This window comes from Rhinopithecus roxellana, chromosome 20 (genome assembly GCF_007565055.1).
Source record: "Rhinopithecus roxellana isolate Shanxi Qingling chromosome 20, ASM756505v1, whole genome shotgun sequence".
NCBI lineage: Eukaryota > Metazoa > Chordata > Mammalia > Primates > Cercopithecidae > Rhinopithecus > Rhinopithecus roxellana.
Window position 1 is genome coordinate 8,898,247 of NC_044568.1, and position 15,520 is coordinate 8,913,766.

General features: G+C 58.8%; 3 protein-coding genes across 7 annotated transcripts; 1 reads left to right on the forward strand and 2 right to left on the reverse strand.

The window, feature by feature from the left end:
* Positions 1–1,463: 1,463 nt before the first annotated feature.
* SLX1A (SLX1 homolog A, structure-specific endonuclease subunit) lies at positions 1,464–5,066 on the reverse strand. Of its 2 annotated transcripts, XM_010387335.2 has the most exons (6): positions 4,617–5,066; positions 4,081–4,132; positions 3,645–3,986; positions 1,926–2,053; positions 1,670–1,757; positions 1,464–1,590 (listed from the first exon to the last, which is right to left on the reverse strand). In XM_010387335.2, the coding sequence occupies exons 1-6, from the start codon at positions 5,039–5,041 to the stop codon at positions 1,561–1,563; spliced, it is 1,065 nt and encodes a 354-aa protein (XP_010385637.2). In that variant the 5' UTR covers positions 5,042–5,066; the 3' UTR covers positions 1,464–1,560. The 2 variants fall into 2 exon arrangements, with proteins under 2 accessions (XP_010385637.2, XP_030781500.1); XM_030925640.1 differs by lacking the exons at positions 1,464–1,590; positions 1,670–1,757; positions 1,926–2,053 and adding an exon at positions 2,060–2,251.
* On the forward strand, positions 4,580–5,971 carry BOLA2B (bolA family member 2B). 3 transcript variants are annotated; one of them, XM_010387323.2, is made up of 3 exons: positions 4,580–5,356; positions 5,433–5,530; positions 5,829–5,971. In XM_010387323.2, exons 1-3 carry the CDS (start codon positions 5,096–5,098, stop codon positions 5,926–5,928), a joined length of 459 nt encoding a protein of 152 aa, XP_010385625.2. In that variant the 5' UTR covers positions 4,580–5,095; the 3' UTR covers positions 5,929–5,971. The 3 variants fall into 3 exon arrangements, with proteins under 3 accessions (XP_010385625.2, XP_030781507.1, XP_030781506.1); XM_030925647.1 differs by having other exon boundaries at positions 5,060–5,356; positions 5,471–5,530; XM_030925646.1 differs by lacking the exon at positions 5,829–5,971 and adding an exon at positions 5,634–5,822 and having other exon boundaries at positions 5,060–5,356.
* A 3,472-nt stretch (positions 5,972–9,443) lies between these two features.
* CORO1A (coronin 1A) lies at positions 9,444–15,186 on the reverse strand. Of its 2 annotated transcripts, none has more exons than XM_010387360.2 (11): positions 14,871–15,186; positions 13,188–13,386; positions 11,780–11,902; positions 11,555–11,684; positions 11,277–11,461; positions 11,002–11,121; positions 10,667–10,771; positions 10,409–10,554; positions 10,254–10,311; positions 9,925–10,140; positions 9,444–9,661 (listed from the first exon to the last, which is right to left on the reverse strand). In XM_010387360.2, the coding sequence occupies exons 2-11, from the start codon at positions 13,383–13,385 to the stop codon at positions 9,557–9,559; spliced, it is 1,386 nt and encodes a 461-aa protein (XP_010385662.1). In that variant the 5' UTR covers position 13,386; positions 14,871–15,186; the 3' UTR covers positions 9,444–9,556. The 2 variants fall into 2 exon arrangements, with proteins under 2 accessions (XP_010385662.1, XP_030781499.1); XM_030925639.1 differs by lacking the exon at positions 14,871–15,186 and adding an exon at positions 14,337–14,356.
* Positions 15,187–15,520: the final 334 nt, after the last annotated feature.

Sequence of the window (15,520 nt, forward strand, 5' to 3'; positions counted from 1 at the left end):
TACAGGTGTGCGCCACTACACTCGGCTAATTTTTCCTTTTTCAGTAGAGACAGGATTTCGCCATGTTGGCCAGGCTAGTCTCAAACTCCTGAGCTCAGATGATCTGCCTGCCTTGGCCTCCCAAAGTGCTGAGATTACAGTCCTGGCTGACAAGCTTTCTCTAATTGACCCAGGCAAGGGAGGTGAGTGAATGGAAGGGAAAGGTGGGATAGGCAGGCCCGGGAAAAGTCACCTACCTGCTGGCCACAGGCCAGTCTTGAAGGCGGCAGGGGTTCTGGCCCAGTGCAGTCCATAGGCCCCCAGCAGCCCAGGCATTCTAGGCTCTGACCACAAGGCCAGTCTGGAGTGATGCGTATGGGCAGAGTGAAGGCACAGAAGTGGAGCAGAGCATGAATGTATAGAACAAGAAAGAGGCTGAGCGTGGTGGCTCACACCTGTAATCCCAGTACTTTGGGAGGCTGATGTTGCAGGATCACATGAGGTCAGCAGTTCAAGACCAGGCTGGCCAACATGGTAAAACCCTGTCTCTACTAAAAATACAAAAATTAGCTGGGCATGATGGCGGGCACCTGTAATCCTAGCTACTTGGGAGGCTGAGGCAAGAGAATCACTTGAACCCAGGAGGCGGAGGTTTCGGTGAGCCAAGATCATGCCACTGCACTCCAGCCTGGGCAACAGAGTGAACCTCTGTCTCAAAAAAAAAAAAAAAGACCAGGTGTAGTGATTCATGCCTGTAATCCCAGCACTCTGGGAGGCTGAGGCGGACAGACTATGAGGTCAGGAGTTCCAGACCAGCCTGGCCAACATAATGAATCCCCGTCTCTACTAAAAATACAAAAATTAGCCAGGCGTGGTGGCACATTACTGTAGTCCCAGCTACCTGGGAGCCTGAGGCAGGAGAATTGCTTGAACCCGGGAGGCGGAGGTTGCAGTGAGCCAAGACTGTGCCATTGCACTCCAGCCTGGGTGACAAAAAAAAAGAAAGAACAAGAAAGGACAAGGACACTGGAGTCCCATCGCCCTGGGAGCCAACCCCAGCTTCATGGCTCCCGGGCAACTTCACAGAGCATCAATAGAAGATCCTAGAAGAACAACAACCCTGGCAAGTGCTTTTCTTTCCCTGGGTTTGAAGGAGGCTCCACAGACAAGAGATTAGAGGCTCCACAGACAAGAGACTGGAAGCCACAGGGCCCCGTGGAAGGAGGGCGTCCCCCCATCCTCCGTGGTCTTTATCCTATTTGCATTCAATTCCAAGGTAAGTCTCCCAGGCTCTCAAGAATTGCATGAGCTCAGAGGCAAGTGGGGGAAAGCTGAGGCATGGGGTTTCCAGGCAGAGTAGAAGCTGTTCACATGCTAGTGCCAGGGGCCCCTCCTGCCTCCTCTGTGCCCCTGAGGAAGCCCCGTGACTGGCAGGACCTTGGGCTGCTAGCTCTGCCCCCACCCTCGGCATCCACCATAAGCTACCCTTGACTCAGACTTTATTGTACTCAAGTAAAAACCCGCCGGACCCGCGGCAGGTGGCACAGAAAAGAGGTAGGAGGTGGGTAGGGACACTGAGGATCAGGTCTCCAGCAGGTCTGTCCAGTGTGCCTGCAGAGGCAAGAAGGTTGGTCACAGGCAGACCAGGGCAGACAGCAGGGTAGGGAGCCCGCCACCAAAGCCCACTCACCTCTTCTAATTCTGAGTCTTCTACTTCTTTCTCAGTGTCCATCTGGCACAGCCAGATCAGGTCTCCCCAAAGCAGCGACTTCTCACAGCTACCAAGGAGAGGGGCAGGTAGGAGATACAGAGTCAGATGCCACAAGCCCCCTCCAGTATCGGCCCTGGATGCTGAGATGAGGACTCAGCTGCCTGGGCCTGGATTGCACAACTGGGCACCCTCTTTCCAGAGCTGGACCAGGCTGGGGCTGGGGGACTGCACTCACCTAGGGCATTGGCCCTCTAGGGGCAGAAGCTGCCCTGGTTCTTCCCGAAGGAACTCCTCTGCCAGGCAGATCACGTGTGCCCTTAGCCAGCAGCCAGGGTGGGGGCAACACAAGGGCCCCTCTTCATCCTGTCCCAGGCAGCCGGCAGGTAAGAGACAAGCAGGGAGAGGGAGCTGGCAGCAAGCCCCCTGTGCAGCAGGCACTGTTCCGGGCATCACACAGCTCCATTCCGTGAGGCAGCAGTAACTCTTATTTGCATCTTACGAATGAAGAAACTGAGGTGCAGAGTTAAAATCCTTGCCCCTGGGACTAAGCTGGTGAATGCCCTGTGAACATCAGCAGTGACTGATTAAGTCACAGCCTCACCACTGCAGCCAGGACTGAACTTCCTCACAGCTCAACAACCCCTGGCAGGTCACTGAATCTCCACAGGGCAAGTCCTCTACTCACTGGCAATTACCAGGAGCTCAGTAGAAGGCACCCATTGTCCATTATTTTATTAAATATTTAGGCTGGGCACAGTGGCTCATGCCTGTAATACCAGCATTTTGGGAGGCTTAGGTGGGCAGGATCACCTGAGGTCAGGAGTTTGAGACCAGCCTGGCCAGCATGGTTGAAACTCCGTCTCTACTAAAAATACAAAAATCAGCCAGGCGCGGTGTCAGGTGCCTGTAATCCCAGCTACTCCGGAGGCTGAGGCAGGAGAATTGCTTGAAATCGGGAGGCAGAGGTTGTGGTGAGCCAAGATCGCACCATTACATTCCAGCCTGAGAAACAGAGTGAGATTCCGTCCCAAAAAAAAAAAAAGAAAAAGAAAAAGAAAATTTCTGGGCCATAGGCTCTGTGCAGAACTTTGTTCTACAGCAGTGGTAAGTGCTGCCCTCTGAGAGTGCAGTATAGCAGTTGGGGTGGGAGTGACTAATGAGATCAAGAAAACATGTAGCATGCCAGACAATATTCAGTGTTAAGGGAAAGGGGGTAGCAGAAAAGTGCACAAGAATGAGCTGCAATTCATTACATTGTTTTAGAGACAGGGTCATGTCCAGGCATGACCCAGCACTCTGGGAGGCTGAGGCAGGCAGATCACTTGAGGTCAGGAGTTTGAGACCAGCCTGGCCAACATGGTGAAACCCCATCTCTACTAAAAACATAAAAATTGGGCAGGTGTGGTGGCACACCTGGGAAGTTGAGACAGGAGAATCGCTTGAACCTGGGAGGCGGAGATTCCAGTGAGCTGAGATCACTGCACTCCAGGCTGGGCAACAGAGCAAGACTCCCTCTAAAAAAAAGAGAGAGACAGACAGGGTCATGCTCTGTTGACCACACTGGAGTGCAGCGGGGTGATCGTAGCTTACTGCAGCCTTGAACTCCTGGGCTTAAGCAATCCTCCCACCACAGCCTTCCCAGTAGCTGGGATTACAGTCTCCTGCTTGCCACCATGCTCGACTACTCAGAGCTGCGATTATAAATCAGGAACCAGAGAAGACCTTACTGAGAAGGTGGTAGGTTATCAAGACAGATGGCCTAGGGAAGAATCTTTTCATCAAAGGGGAAATGGTGAAGGCCCTGAGCAGGTCCTGCTTTGCTCAGGAATGGCCGTAAGTACTATAGCATCTGCATCTTAGAGATGGGGATAGGGTGGCCAAAGAGTCAGTGGGTTTCCCTCAAGAAAGAGCTGGATCCGAAGTCGTCTGGACCGTGCCTGGGGGGGGACCTCACCTGGATGGTCTGGGCGCACAGGGAGCAGCAAGCCCCTGGATCCCTCTGGTCTGGCTCAGGCTCAGCGTCATCAAAGGGACCTGCGCGGCGCCTTGGGGCCGGGGCCTGGGGCGGTGGAGGCCCGAAGGCCAGGGGCACGTGCGGCGGCGGCGGCAGGCAGAGGTCCTGGCGGAGGTCGGGGCGCAGCCAGCGCAACGTGAGCGGGAGGCGCGCCCAGGGCGGTGCGCGCAGCATGTGCGCCAGCACGCGCAGGTGGAACGCGAATGCAGTCTCTCCGCGCAGGCGAGGCCCCACGTGCGCCAGGCGGCGCGAGGCGTGAGGATGCTGCCAGGCCCACTCAAACTGCGGGCGGGGTACAGGGGCGTCAGGGCGGCTCGGAGCAAGGGGCGGACCCCAAGCCCTCGCCCGGCCGCTGCCGCCCGGTCTCCTTTCTTACCCGAAGGGCAGCCACGGCGGACGGGAAGCCGTGCACGACGAGCACCATCTCCCTGGGGAGGAGAAAGGGGGTTCGCTGTCGCAGCCCAGCGCCTTAGCCGCGGGTCCCCTCCAATCCCACCCAAGAGCGGGGTCCTCATTCCCGGCTTCAGCCGAGCCCCAAGCCCCCCCCTGAAGGCACGCCCCCTGCACCTGACCACCTCAGGCCCTGCCTCCAGCCCAGGTACATATCTGTCCCCCTCTCCTCTCCCTCCTGCGCTCCACCCGACCTCAGCGTGCCCACCAAGACCCCTACGCTGGAACCCAGCCTGGATCACCGCCCCCGCCCCAGCTAGCTCCTTCCCTGAGTTCCGCCGCGGAGATGCCCCGGGCACCGCCTCCCCGTCACGCTCCTCCCCTGCAACAGGCCCAGTCCCCACCCCGGACGCCCCGCCCATGTCATAGTCCTGGCCGATCTTTCTCATCAGGCCTGTGCCTCGTAGGGTCCGCCTCGTCCGGGAAGCTTTCCTCCCGGCGCAGAGGCCCTCCCTGTCTCACCAAGGCCCTCGCCCGCTGGTCCGCCAGGCCCCGCCTTTTTTGCGGCCCCCATTGTGCTGCTGGACCCGACGAGCAGGGTTGACAGTAAACCCCACGTAGACGCGGCCCCGGTACCGGGGGTTCAGGCAGTAGAGCAGGTAGACGCCGAAGAAGCGCCCTGGCCTCGCGGTGACCCCCGCGGGACCCATCGGGCCTTGTGGTTCGGGAACCGCAGCAGGGGGTTGATTGCCGTGACCTAGGGTCCAGGGGAGGGGTGGATCGCTAGGGTTGCAGGGTGCTTGCTTCGGAACAAGCTCTCGGGGACTATCCGGGGGCAGCCTGGAGGCCGCCGTAGCGCGGGTACGTGCCCCTCTCCTATCTGGAGGCGGGTGTAGAAGTCCGACAGCGGAAGCCAGACTGCTGTCCTGTCGGCGAGTGCCTACCATTCAGCATTGGCTCCGCCCGAGTCCCACCTTCCTCAGACTGTGACTGGCTGACAGATGGCAAGCGCGAAAAGCCCGGACCGTTGGAAAGCCCGGCTGCTTGAGGGCGGAAGTGCTGCGTTGACGTACGCCTTAGTAAGGGCGGAAGTGAGTTTCCCAGCGGAAGTGGCTCCTGTAAGGCTGCAAGGCAGCGTGGCCGGCGTCGGAGCAGGGGTTGTGTCCCCGCTGGGCTGCCGTCCCAGCTGGACTACCGCCATGGAACTCAGCGCCGAATACCTCCGGGAGAAGCTGCAACGGGACCTGGAGGCGGAGCATGTGGTGAGTTGAGCCGCCGGACGGGAGAAAAGAGCTCGGGAGGCAGGTTCGGCACCATTCATGTTCTTCCGCTCGGTAGGAGGTGGAGGACACGACCCTCAACCGTTGCGCCTGTAGCTTCCGAGTCCTGGTAGTGTCGGCCAAGTTCGAGGGGAAACCGCTGCTTCAGAGACACAGGTGAGGCCCTGGGAGCACCTTGCCCAGCCCGGTCTCAGCTCCTCCACCACAACCCCAGCCACTCCCCGTACCCCTGCAACCTAACTCCCGCACTCCCCCGCAGTGTGGCTCGGGGACCTTGAGGATCCCGCCTTCGTGACCCCTGCTTCGAGTATTTCGATGTAGACACTCTCCCCACGTACGTGTTCCCACGGCCTGGGGACTACAACCTTGGAGACACCCACAGTCTCTTGGCTCACCCTAGTCTCGGGGTGTGCGATCCTCACCTGCCTTTTCCTAACCCCATCTCTCGCCCCAGGCTGGTAAACGCGTGCCTAGCAGAAGAACTCCCGCACATCCATGCCTTTGAACAGAAAACCCTGACCCCAGAGCAGTGGGCACGTGAGCGACAGAAATGAGGGACTGGGATCTGCACAGCCATTAAATTATAAATCTGGACCAGCTTCTGTGTCGGTGTGTGTGTGGGAGGGGTGCTGAGGCCGAGTCTAGGACCTGGCCTCTCCCTGCCCTGCCTCCGTCCATTGTTTTACCTCGGACACGTCCGTCTCTCCATCTAGGTCTCTATCCCTGCTTGTAAAATGAAGTTCTACTGTAAAAGTCCCTTCCAGGGTCTACCGAGAAAGCCTTCTCTCTCTAACTCTGTGTAGACGTCTGGGAGTCTGTACTGCCACCAGCCACCCAACTCCCAGAGAGCTCAGGGTTCCTGCTCTCTGCCAGCCTTCAATATGCAGAGATGAGAAAGTGATCCGGGTTTCAGGGCCCTGACCAGTTGAACAAACCTCTCCCTCTCCCCGACATCACTGCAGTATCAGAGGCACCATATAGAATTCCACATATTCCCTGCAGGTTCCCCCGACCTTCTCAGGCCCAAGAGGGAATGGTGCCCAGGAAGGGGCTCATCAACACCTGGAATGCTGATGTTTTCAGACCCGCTGGAGAAGGTTCCTTTGGCCCCATAGCCCTGGGCTTGATGTGTCTACAGCTGTCCCCTGGAGGACCATGGAAGTTTTCGGAATAGTGGGTGTGGGACGGGGATAGGGGTGAGATTAGAGCAGGAATATAAGGCTGACCTGGGTCAGAAAATTGGGACAGGTGATGCCCCAGTATCAGTCTTCACCACAGGTTAGTAGGGTTGCTAGGACCTTGTTTTTTTTAATTGTTTGTTTGAGACAGGGCCTTCATCTGTCGCCCAGGCTGCAGTACAGTGGCACCATCTCAGCTAATTGCAACCTCTGCCTCCCAGGTTCGAAAGATTCTTGTGCTTCAGCCTCCTGAGTAGCTGGGATTACAAGCATGCGCCACCATGCCCGGCTAATTTTTGTACTTTTAGTAGAGACAAGGTTTCACCATGTTGGCCAGGCCGGTCTCAAACTCCTGGCCTCAAGTGATCTGCCTGCCTTGGTCTCCCAAAATGCTGGGATTATAGGCGGGAGCCAGCGTGCCTGGTCCAGGTTGCTAGGACTTTGAACAGAGGTCCCTGAGACCTAGGGAGGGAGCCCCAGTTGGGGCCAGGGCTTGTTGAGAGTGAGAAATTGCAAGTTTCAGCCATCACACACTCTGTTCTCCTGCGTTTTTTTTGTTTGTTTGTTTTTGTTTTTTGTTTTTTTTAGATGGAATCTTGCTCTGTTGCCCAGGCTGGAGTGCAGTGGCGTGACCTGGGCTCACTACAACTTCCGCCTCCCGGGTTCAAGCGATTCTCCTACCTCAGCCTCCCTAGTAGCTGGGATTACAGGCGCATGCCACCACGCCCAGCTAACTTTTGTTTTTGTTTGTTTGTTTTTGAGACGGAGTTTTGCTCTTGTTGCCCAGGCTGGAGTGCAATGGCATGATCTCGGCTCACCGCAACCTCCGCCTCCTGGGTTCAAGTGATTCTCCTGCCTCAGCCTCCTGAGTAGCTGGGATTACAGGTATGCGCCACCACGCCTGTCTAATTTTGTATTTTTAATAGAGATGGGGTTTCTCCATGTTGGTCAGGTTGGTCTTGAACTCCCAACCTCAGGTGATCTGCCCGCCTCGGCCTCCCAAAGTGTTGGGATTACAGGCATGAACCACCACGCCCGGCTTTCTTCTTTGTTTTCTTCCCACACCTCTACTGCCCAGGTAGTTTTCTATGGCATACTGAAGAGGTGGGGCCTGGAAATGAGGCCATGAGTGGCCCCTGCTTGATATGAACCAAACCCCACTATGGCTAAGATGCCCATCCCAGACAGCCCTGTGTCCTCCCATCTCAGGATAACCCGCTAAGTTGGGCATCAAAACCTATTCCCACGCCCATTCCCCACAAGGCATGACAGACCTGTTCCTGCCAGGTCCCTCACAGAGGCCAGGCCTAGGCAGAACCCACAGGAAGGGCTAGAGAGGCAGAAGCACTCACTACACAGGGGAAGACTCTGAACTCAAAAGGGGAAACATAGGGCCAGGCATGGCTGTAATTACGGCTCACTCCTGTAATCCCAGCACTTTGGGAAGCTGAGGCAGGCAGATCACTTGAGGCCAGGATTTTGAGACCAGTCTGGCCAACATGGTGAGACCCCACCTCTACTGAAAACACGAAAGTTAGCCAGACGTGGTGGCTCACGCTTGTAATCCCAGCCACTTGGGAGGCTGAGGCACAAGAATGGCTTGAACCCAGAAGGCAGAGGTTGCAGTGAGCTGAGATTGTGGCATTGTACTCCATTTGGGCTACAAGAATGAAACTCCATCTCAGAAAAAATTAAATTAAAAAGTAGGGAGACTTAGACTCTGACTTGGGCTCCACCCTTCAGTGAGCTGGGTTCCTACTCTCAGCCTCAGTTTCTTCTCTGGTAAACTAGTGTCAGCCTGTTGCTTTAGTTCTGTCTTTTCCTGACAAAAAGTTCCCTTGTTTTACATATTAAAACACTATATATATATATATATATTTTTTTTTTTTTTTTTTTGAGATTAAGTCTCACTCTTGTCCCCCAGGCTGGAGTGCAATGGCATGATCTTGGCCCACTGCAACCTTTGCCTCAGGTTCAAGCAATTCTCTTGCCTCAACCTCCCGAGTAGCTGAGATTACAGGTGCCTGCCACCACGCCCAGCTAATTTTTGTATCTTTAGTAAAGACAGGGTTTCACCAAGTTGGCCAGGCTGGTCTCGAACTTCTGACCTCGCCTGCCTCGGCCTCCTAAAGTGCTGGGATTACAGGCGTGAGCTGCCGCACCTGGCCTATTTATATTTTTTAGAGACAGTGTCTTGCTCTGTCACCCAGGCTGCAGTGCAGTGGTGCGATGGCTCATTGCAGCCTCAACCTCCTGGGCTCAAGGGATCCTCCCGCCTCAGCCTCCTGAGTAGCTGGAACTATAGGTGCGCAGCACTATGCCTGGCTAATTTTTTATGTTTTTTTTTGTAGAGACGGTATCTCGCCATGTTGCTCAGGCAGGTCTCAAACTCCTGAGCTCAAGGGATCCTCCCGCCTCAGCCTCCCAGAGTGCTGGGATTATAGACGTGAGTCCCCATGCCCGGCCTCCCTCGTTATTTTTATCTTGGGACCTGCAGTTTAGAAGATGCCCACCCTGTAAGGGATGGTTGGTTCATTTCCTCACAAGCAACAGTGCCAGCAGAGTCACGTGCAACCTGATGTTTTGGTTGATTAGGAAAAGCAGATTTTCGGTATATTTGGGAATTATTGAGGTCCTAAGCTAGGGCCTTAAATAGCTCAGCTGCGTCAGCTCAGAGAAGGAGCTCGGAAACGGAGAGCAGCCTCCTGGCCCGCATCAGCATGGCTGGTTTCTACCCACGAAGGCCCCGTTCCCGTGATATAGTAAGTCAGGGGGCATCCCACATCCCCTGCCATGGGTCAGTCCCCTCAGCGTGGTGGAGGGGAAGCTCTAGGGCTGGTGCGTTCAGCAAACCCCATGTCTAGGGAGCCAGTCATCAAGAGTCTGGGAGGTACCAGAAAATAAAGCCATTTTATTATGATTTTTTTTATCTGCCATGTGACTGGGAAGGGGGAGTGAGTGGATAGGTGTGAATGGCTGACACTGCTGAAGGCCCTGCGGGGCTCTACTTGGCCTGGACTGTCTCCTCCAGCCTGTCCAAGCGCTTCTGGAGCTCCTGCACCGTGGCCTGGAGCTTCCGCATCTCCTCCTCCAGCCGGGACACAGCATCCTGAGGACCCGGTGCTGCGTTAGGCCCAGCTCCTCCCTGGCTCCCCTTACCCCAGCATCTGCTGAGCCCCATCCCTAGAGCCCTGGCCTTGGGCCCTTTAGTCGCTCAGCTGGTTGCTGCCTAGAGACCTGCAGGCCTATCGATCTGAAACCTGTGTTCTGAGGCCTCAGGATTACCCACTCCCTGCCCCGCAAAGATTCCCAATGTTGTGAGTTGGAGCTGCCCCGAATGCCAGCCCCACCCGCCCTCCCCGGCCCTCTCACCGAGCTGGGAGTGCCACTGGCCTCTGGTGCTGCCCTCCTGCGCCCGGTGTCCAGGCCCCGGTTGACCCTCAGCTCCCGGCTCTTTGGGGGTACGTAGCCATCCTTGAGGGAGATGAGGAGGGGCCCAGCATCCCGACCCCCCAGCCACTCCTCAGCCGTGAGGGCAGGGTCGGGCCCTGCGGTGGGTGGGTACAGGTCCTCCTGGAACAGGTCCGACTGTGGGCAAGGCCAGGGCTAGTGAGGAAAGCGCTTATGCCAGGACACCCCCCCTGCAAGACTGCAAAGTCGGTGCCCAGCCTGAAGCCCAGGGTGGGGCGGGGGAGCATCACCTTTCGAGGCACTGTCATAGCAATGGGCTCACACCTCCGCTCGTGCAGCTTGTAGAACCTGTGGAAAGGGGAAGGTAAGCGGGGCCCACAGCCTGGTTGGGCGGGCTTGGGACTGCCCAAGGAGCATGCTGCGGTCAGGGTCGGGAGTCAGTCACCTGGCAATCTCACACTTGTTCACCTCTAGGCCACGTTTGGGCATGTAGCCCATGCCCCGCTGGGACTCCTTGGAACTGAACATGGAGAGATAGTGCAGGAACGGGGCCTCAGAAGTGATTTCAAAGTACCGGATCGAGCTGTCACCCTGTAGGTGGCAGGTGCGGAGGGAGGGTCAATACCAGCGGATGCCCACTGCTCTGGCCCTCTCCAGACCCATCCTGCCCACCTCCCACCCCCACCCCGTCTGATGAGGCCACCTTGCCACAGAGGTAGACGATGTTGGTGTCAGGGTCAAAGAAGGGCAGCAGGACACCGCTGCTGGTGTCCAGCTCCTGCAGGGACAGCGGCTCCTCCAGGTGTTTCTGTAGACACAGGTGAGAGGTAACATCCCAGGCCCTGGGATGGTGGGATGGTGGTCTTCCCTAGGCAGTGACCTGTGAGGGCCCTCCTGACCAACCAGTAGGAACACCCATCTCATGCCTGGGTAAACTGAGGCCCATGGCCATCCTGCCAGGTGAGTGGCAGAGCAGGGACGAAACTTTCAGTCTGGTTCCCAGCCCGGGGGCCCTCGGCTTCCTGCCCCGGCACTCACTGTGTCCCACAGCGCCACCTGCCGCTCACTCATGCGGCTGAAGCCCGTGGTCAGGATCTTCCCCTCTGACACGAACACCGCACGCACGGGCCGGGTCCCCTCATGGGGACGGTCCTTCTCCTGCAAGGAAAGGGAGGTAGTAAGTCAGGCACCCATACACACCCTACGGGGCCAGCCCCACGTGGAGGCGAGGGAGGGTAGCATCCAAGGGCCTGGTTGATGGTGGATAAGGATAAAGTCTGTAGGGTCAAGGGTCAGGGTGGATGGCAACTCACAGCTACGACAGTGCATTTGCGGGGCTCAATGATGCGCACGCGCTTGTCGCGGCAGGAGGTACAAATGAGGCCTCCGTCTCGGCTCCAGTCCACACTGTAGATCGTGTCTGGGTGCACCTCTGGGCCCAGCGTCAGCATGGCTGCCCCAGTGCCCACGTCCCACACCATGATCACGTTGTCACAACCTGCACATTCCCCACAGTGTCAGAAGCCATGAGCCTCCTGCCCTCATCCACTGCAGGCCACCAGCCACCCCCAGGCCCCTCCTCCCACAGCACCTGCACTGAGCAGCACGTTCTGGGCTGTGGGGTGCCAGGCCACAATGCCAACACGCTTGGTGTGGCCCTCCAGGGTGACGACAGGCTCCCGCAGGGGCAGCATCAGGCCCCCATCCAGGATCTCCCACACCTGCAGAGAAGGGGCCCCTGAGTCTTCAGGACTCCAAATGTCAGATCCCATCCTAGAGCCCCTCTCCCAGCCCATGGGTCCCCACCACCACTCACCATGACTGTGCAGTCCTCGGAGCCACTGGCAATGACGTTGTCATTGTGAGGGCACCAGGCGATGTCTAGCACAGGGGCTGTGTGGCCACAGACTGTGGGAGCATTCTTGTCCACACGTCCAGTCTAAAGGCACAGCAGGGCCTTGAATGGAGGTGCTTTTGCCCCCCAAACCCAATCCAATCTCCCCACACCTCCTTCAGAGAGGCCCAGAGAGGAAAGAAAGCTGTGGGGTCCCTGGGGGCTGGACCAGGGCCTGGGGTGGGGGGTTGTTCTTCTCTTGTTCCAGTCCCCAAATGGCCTGGGCAAACCCCAGGAGGGCTGGCCACTCATAGCAGAGGATGGGGCTCGTGCGAAACCCTGGTGGAGTTCCCGCCGGTCTCTGTCTCAGTCTGTCTCTGCCCTTAGAGTTGGCAACGCCACCCCAGCTTTCCCGAGTGAGGCTTCCATGTGCACAACTGGCCCTGGAGTCAGGACAGGTGTATGAGGGCTGGGGGGGTAGGGGCGGCTCCCCAGAGAGTGAGTGTGAGAGGTGGGGCTGCAGGGGTGGGTCCTCCCAAAAGGAGAGGGGCCAGGGAGCCTGTCATAACTGGCCCCAGGCAGGAGCAGAGGTTTGGAAATGGCTTCTTCCGGGGACAGCTGCTTCAGCAGGGCTTCCTGTGTGACAGCCGTGCGGGGCGCGGGCCCATCTCTCAGCCCGACAACCACTTCCTCTTCTCTTTGCTTCCATCGGCCCTTTTAAGGTAACAACTTGGGGCCCATCTCCCCTTCCTGTCTTACCCCTCAAAGAGCACAGGAGTGTGCTGGGGGTGTGGGGCAGCAGATAGCCAGGGGAGAGGGCAGCAGGCTCCAGGGGAGGGCAGGACTGGGGTTGGGGAGAGTGCCTCTTGCATCATAAATGCCTGCGAGCTGGGGGCCAGAGTTGCTAGGTCCTAAGACAGGCCCAGAGCCAGAGTCCCTCCCAACCCTGAGAATGCTGCCAGGGCCCCCAGACGCCATCCCAACCCTCTCTTTGTTTCCATGGGGAGAAAGCCCTAGGCTGAGGCTGAGGAGGGCTGGTCATGGGTCTGCAGGACTGTCTGCAGTTGGGGGCCCCCAGACCCCATCACAGCCCTCTCTGTGTTTCCAGCCCCAGGCTGAGGCTCAGAAGGGCTGGTCATGGGCCTGCAGGACTGTCTGTAGTCCTGGTCACTGGTGTGACCCATCTTGTGTTGGCTCCTTCTGAGTGTCAGTTTCCACACAGCTACAGCACAGAGGAGCTAGAGGAAGTGTAAGGCTCATGGGGCCCAGCTCAGTTTTCCAGATGGCAACACAGGCCCTGAAAGGCCTGGTGACAGTCACCTAATCAGGACCTCCACAGAGCCATGGGTTGGATGGAGGAGCTGCTTCCCCCAGGGCCCCAGGGGCTCACCTTGCCCAGGGGCAACACCAGGAAGGCCCCTCCCCCACTGGCTTCACAGATCAGGGCCACAAACTTAGGGTTGACAGCACAGAAGCCACTGTCCCAGGTGGTTTGTGAGACGCGCACATCTTCATAGCACTGGTCGGCCTTGGCTGGCTGTCCAAACACATGGCGGAACTTGCTGGAGCGGACCACCTGCCGGCTCATTCTAGGGGCACAGAGGATAAGAGCATTTCTCCCTTTGGGTCAACTCTGATCTTCCAGTGGTCCCCACCTCCCCCAGGACACCCCTCAGTCTGGCTTTCGAGGTCCCAGCATCATCTCCAGGGGCTCCCTAACCTTTCCTCTGTGGCTTATGCCCACTTGCCTTCCCCAGCTTCTCCTTCCATCTAACCTGCAAGCCCCCTTCTCCCTGGCCCCAGGCCACTCAGAGTCACACTCTCAATCTGTACCCTCAGCCTCTGCAACAGAGCCTGGCGTGGTGTTGCCCCCACTGCATGTTTGTTGACTGACTGGCTGATGGATGCAGAGCCCGTCCTTCCTAATGGTTCAGACTCAGGCGTCATCAGCCCAGATGGCTCTGAGGGTGGGTTCTCTCTTAGTTACGGTGTCCAGAGCCCACCTCCCTCACACCCACGCAGCCCTTCCTAAAGGCAGGGACAGGGGCTGGCCTCCTTCCCCTGCCGGTGTGGGGCTGGACACAGGAGGAAGTGGCGTGGGGGGCTGCCTGAGGGGAGTGAGGCGGCAGGATGGCTTCCCCAGCAGGTCTCTGGCTCAGGTCCCAGTATCTTCTCCTCCCCATACCTCTGCCTCTCGCCTTAGCTCAGAAAAGCAGGTGCCCTTAAGAGCCATCTCCACCCCCATGTGAACTGCACACAGGAAGGGAGAAGCCACTCCAACTGCTCTGATGTCCAGCTAGGATGGTTTCCCCCAGTGTCTGGTGGGGAGCAAGGAACTACAGGGACGACCTTGTGCCACCGCATCACCCTCCTGCTCAGGGAAGGGGCCTGTGCTGCCGCTCGGAGGGTACCGTGCCCAGAGCCTCTGCCCCTAGCCTCAGCCTCGCCTACTCACTGGGGGCTCCAGCACCCCCCGCCACCCCAGGACTCCCAAAGAGGCTGCTAGGTCGGCCTGCCCAAAGAGCGGTGAGGAGCGTACGTGAAGAGCCCCAGTCTTGAGGAGCAGCCAGGGTCTGGAGAGAGAGGAGCCCCGGACCAGAGGTGGGGGACAGGAAGCCATCGCCCCACCCTGCCTCCTCCCCCGCCGCAGGTACCAGGCCCGGAAACCACGGAAAGGGGAACTTGGTCTTTTCTTGTTTTGCTCTCAACCCCTTCCTGTCTCCAAGCCCAGGGCAGCTGCCCCACTCACCCCACCCTGCCCCCGTCCCCACCCTCCCCGAGACTTAATTCCGGGGGGAGTCGGGCCCTCGACACTGTGCTGACCCCCATCCGCCCACCTCCATCTTGGCCGCGGTGGTCCCTCGCCCTCGCCTCCGCAGAGCGCTCTGGGGCCCCGGCGGCCCCCACTCCAGGCAGCGTCCCCCCACGGGCTGCTGCGCCCGCTCCCTGGCCCCGGTGCTGGCTGGGTCGCGGTGACAGCCGCGCGCCCCCGCAACCCGCGGCTCCCACACGCGCGCCGCCCCACAGGTGGCCCTCGCCCCGGCCCACCCGCGCCTCATGGGCCCAGCCTCACCTGCTGCAGAGAGAGGACAGTGACCCCCCAAAAGCCGGAGGTGGAGGAGGAGGAGGAAGAGGAGGAAGGAGCTGGAGGAGCCGGGGACTCGCCCGCTGAGGATGCTCTTGTCAAGACAATGAATGAGAAGCAGCCGTGCGCCCGCCTCCGGGGTGGCCGCGCCCCTTGGGGCGGAGCTCTTCCAGGCCCGCCCTGCGCTCCCGGGCCCCCGCTGCGGCCGCCTGCCTCCCCTACCCCAGCCCGCGCCCCACGTTGGTTCCCAACCATAGCGCAGGCTGCCAGCCCGGCTCTGGGAAGCGAATCTGCACTTCTTTTTAAAATGTCAAAAGGCAAAAACACCCCGTTGCTTCTTTTCTCCCTGCGTCCGCCCCTAGCCTCCTCTCCAGCCTTTCCCTGGCAGGCATGAAAGCGCTCCAGGCCCGCCCGCCAGGCCTCGGTGCCCGCCCCGGCCCGGCGGCGCCGCCCCCTCCTCCCCACCCCGCAGACGCGAGCGCAGGGAACGCGGGGGGCGCGGGGGGCACGGGCGAGGAGGAGCCCCGAGCGCGCTCCCGGACCCAAGGGACCTGGCTCTTGCCTCGCTCCGAGATCTACACATGGGTGGCCCCGGGAGTCGCTTCTCCTCCCTGGGTCTCCTGTCTTCATCGGGAACA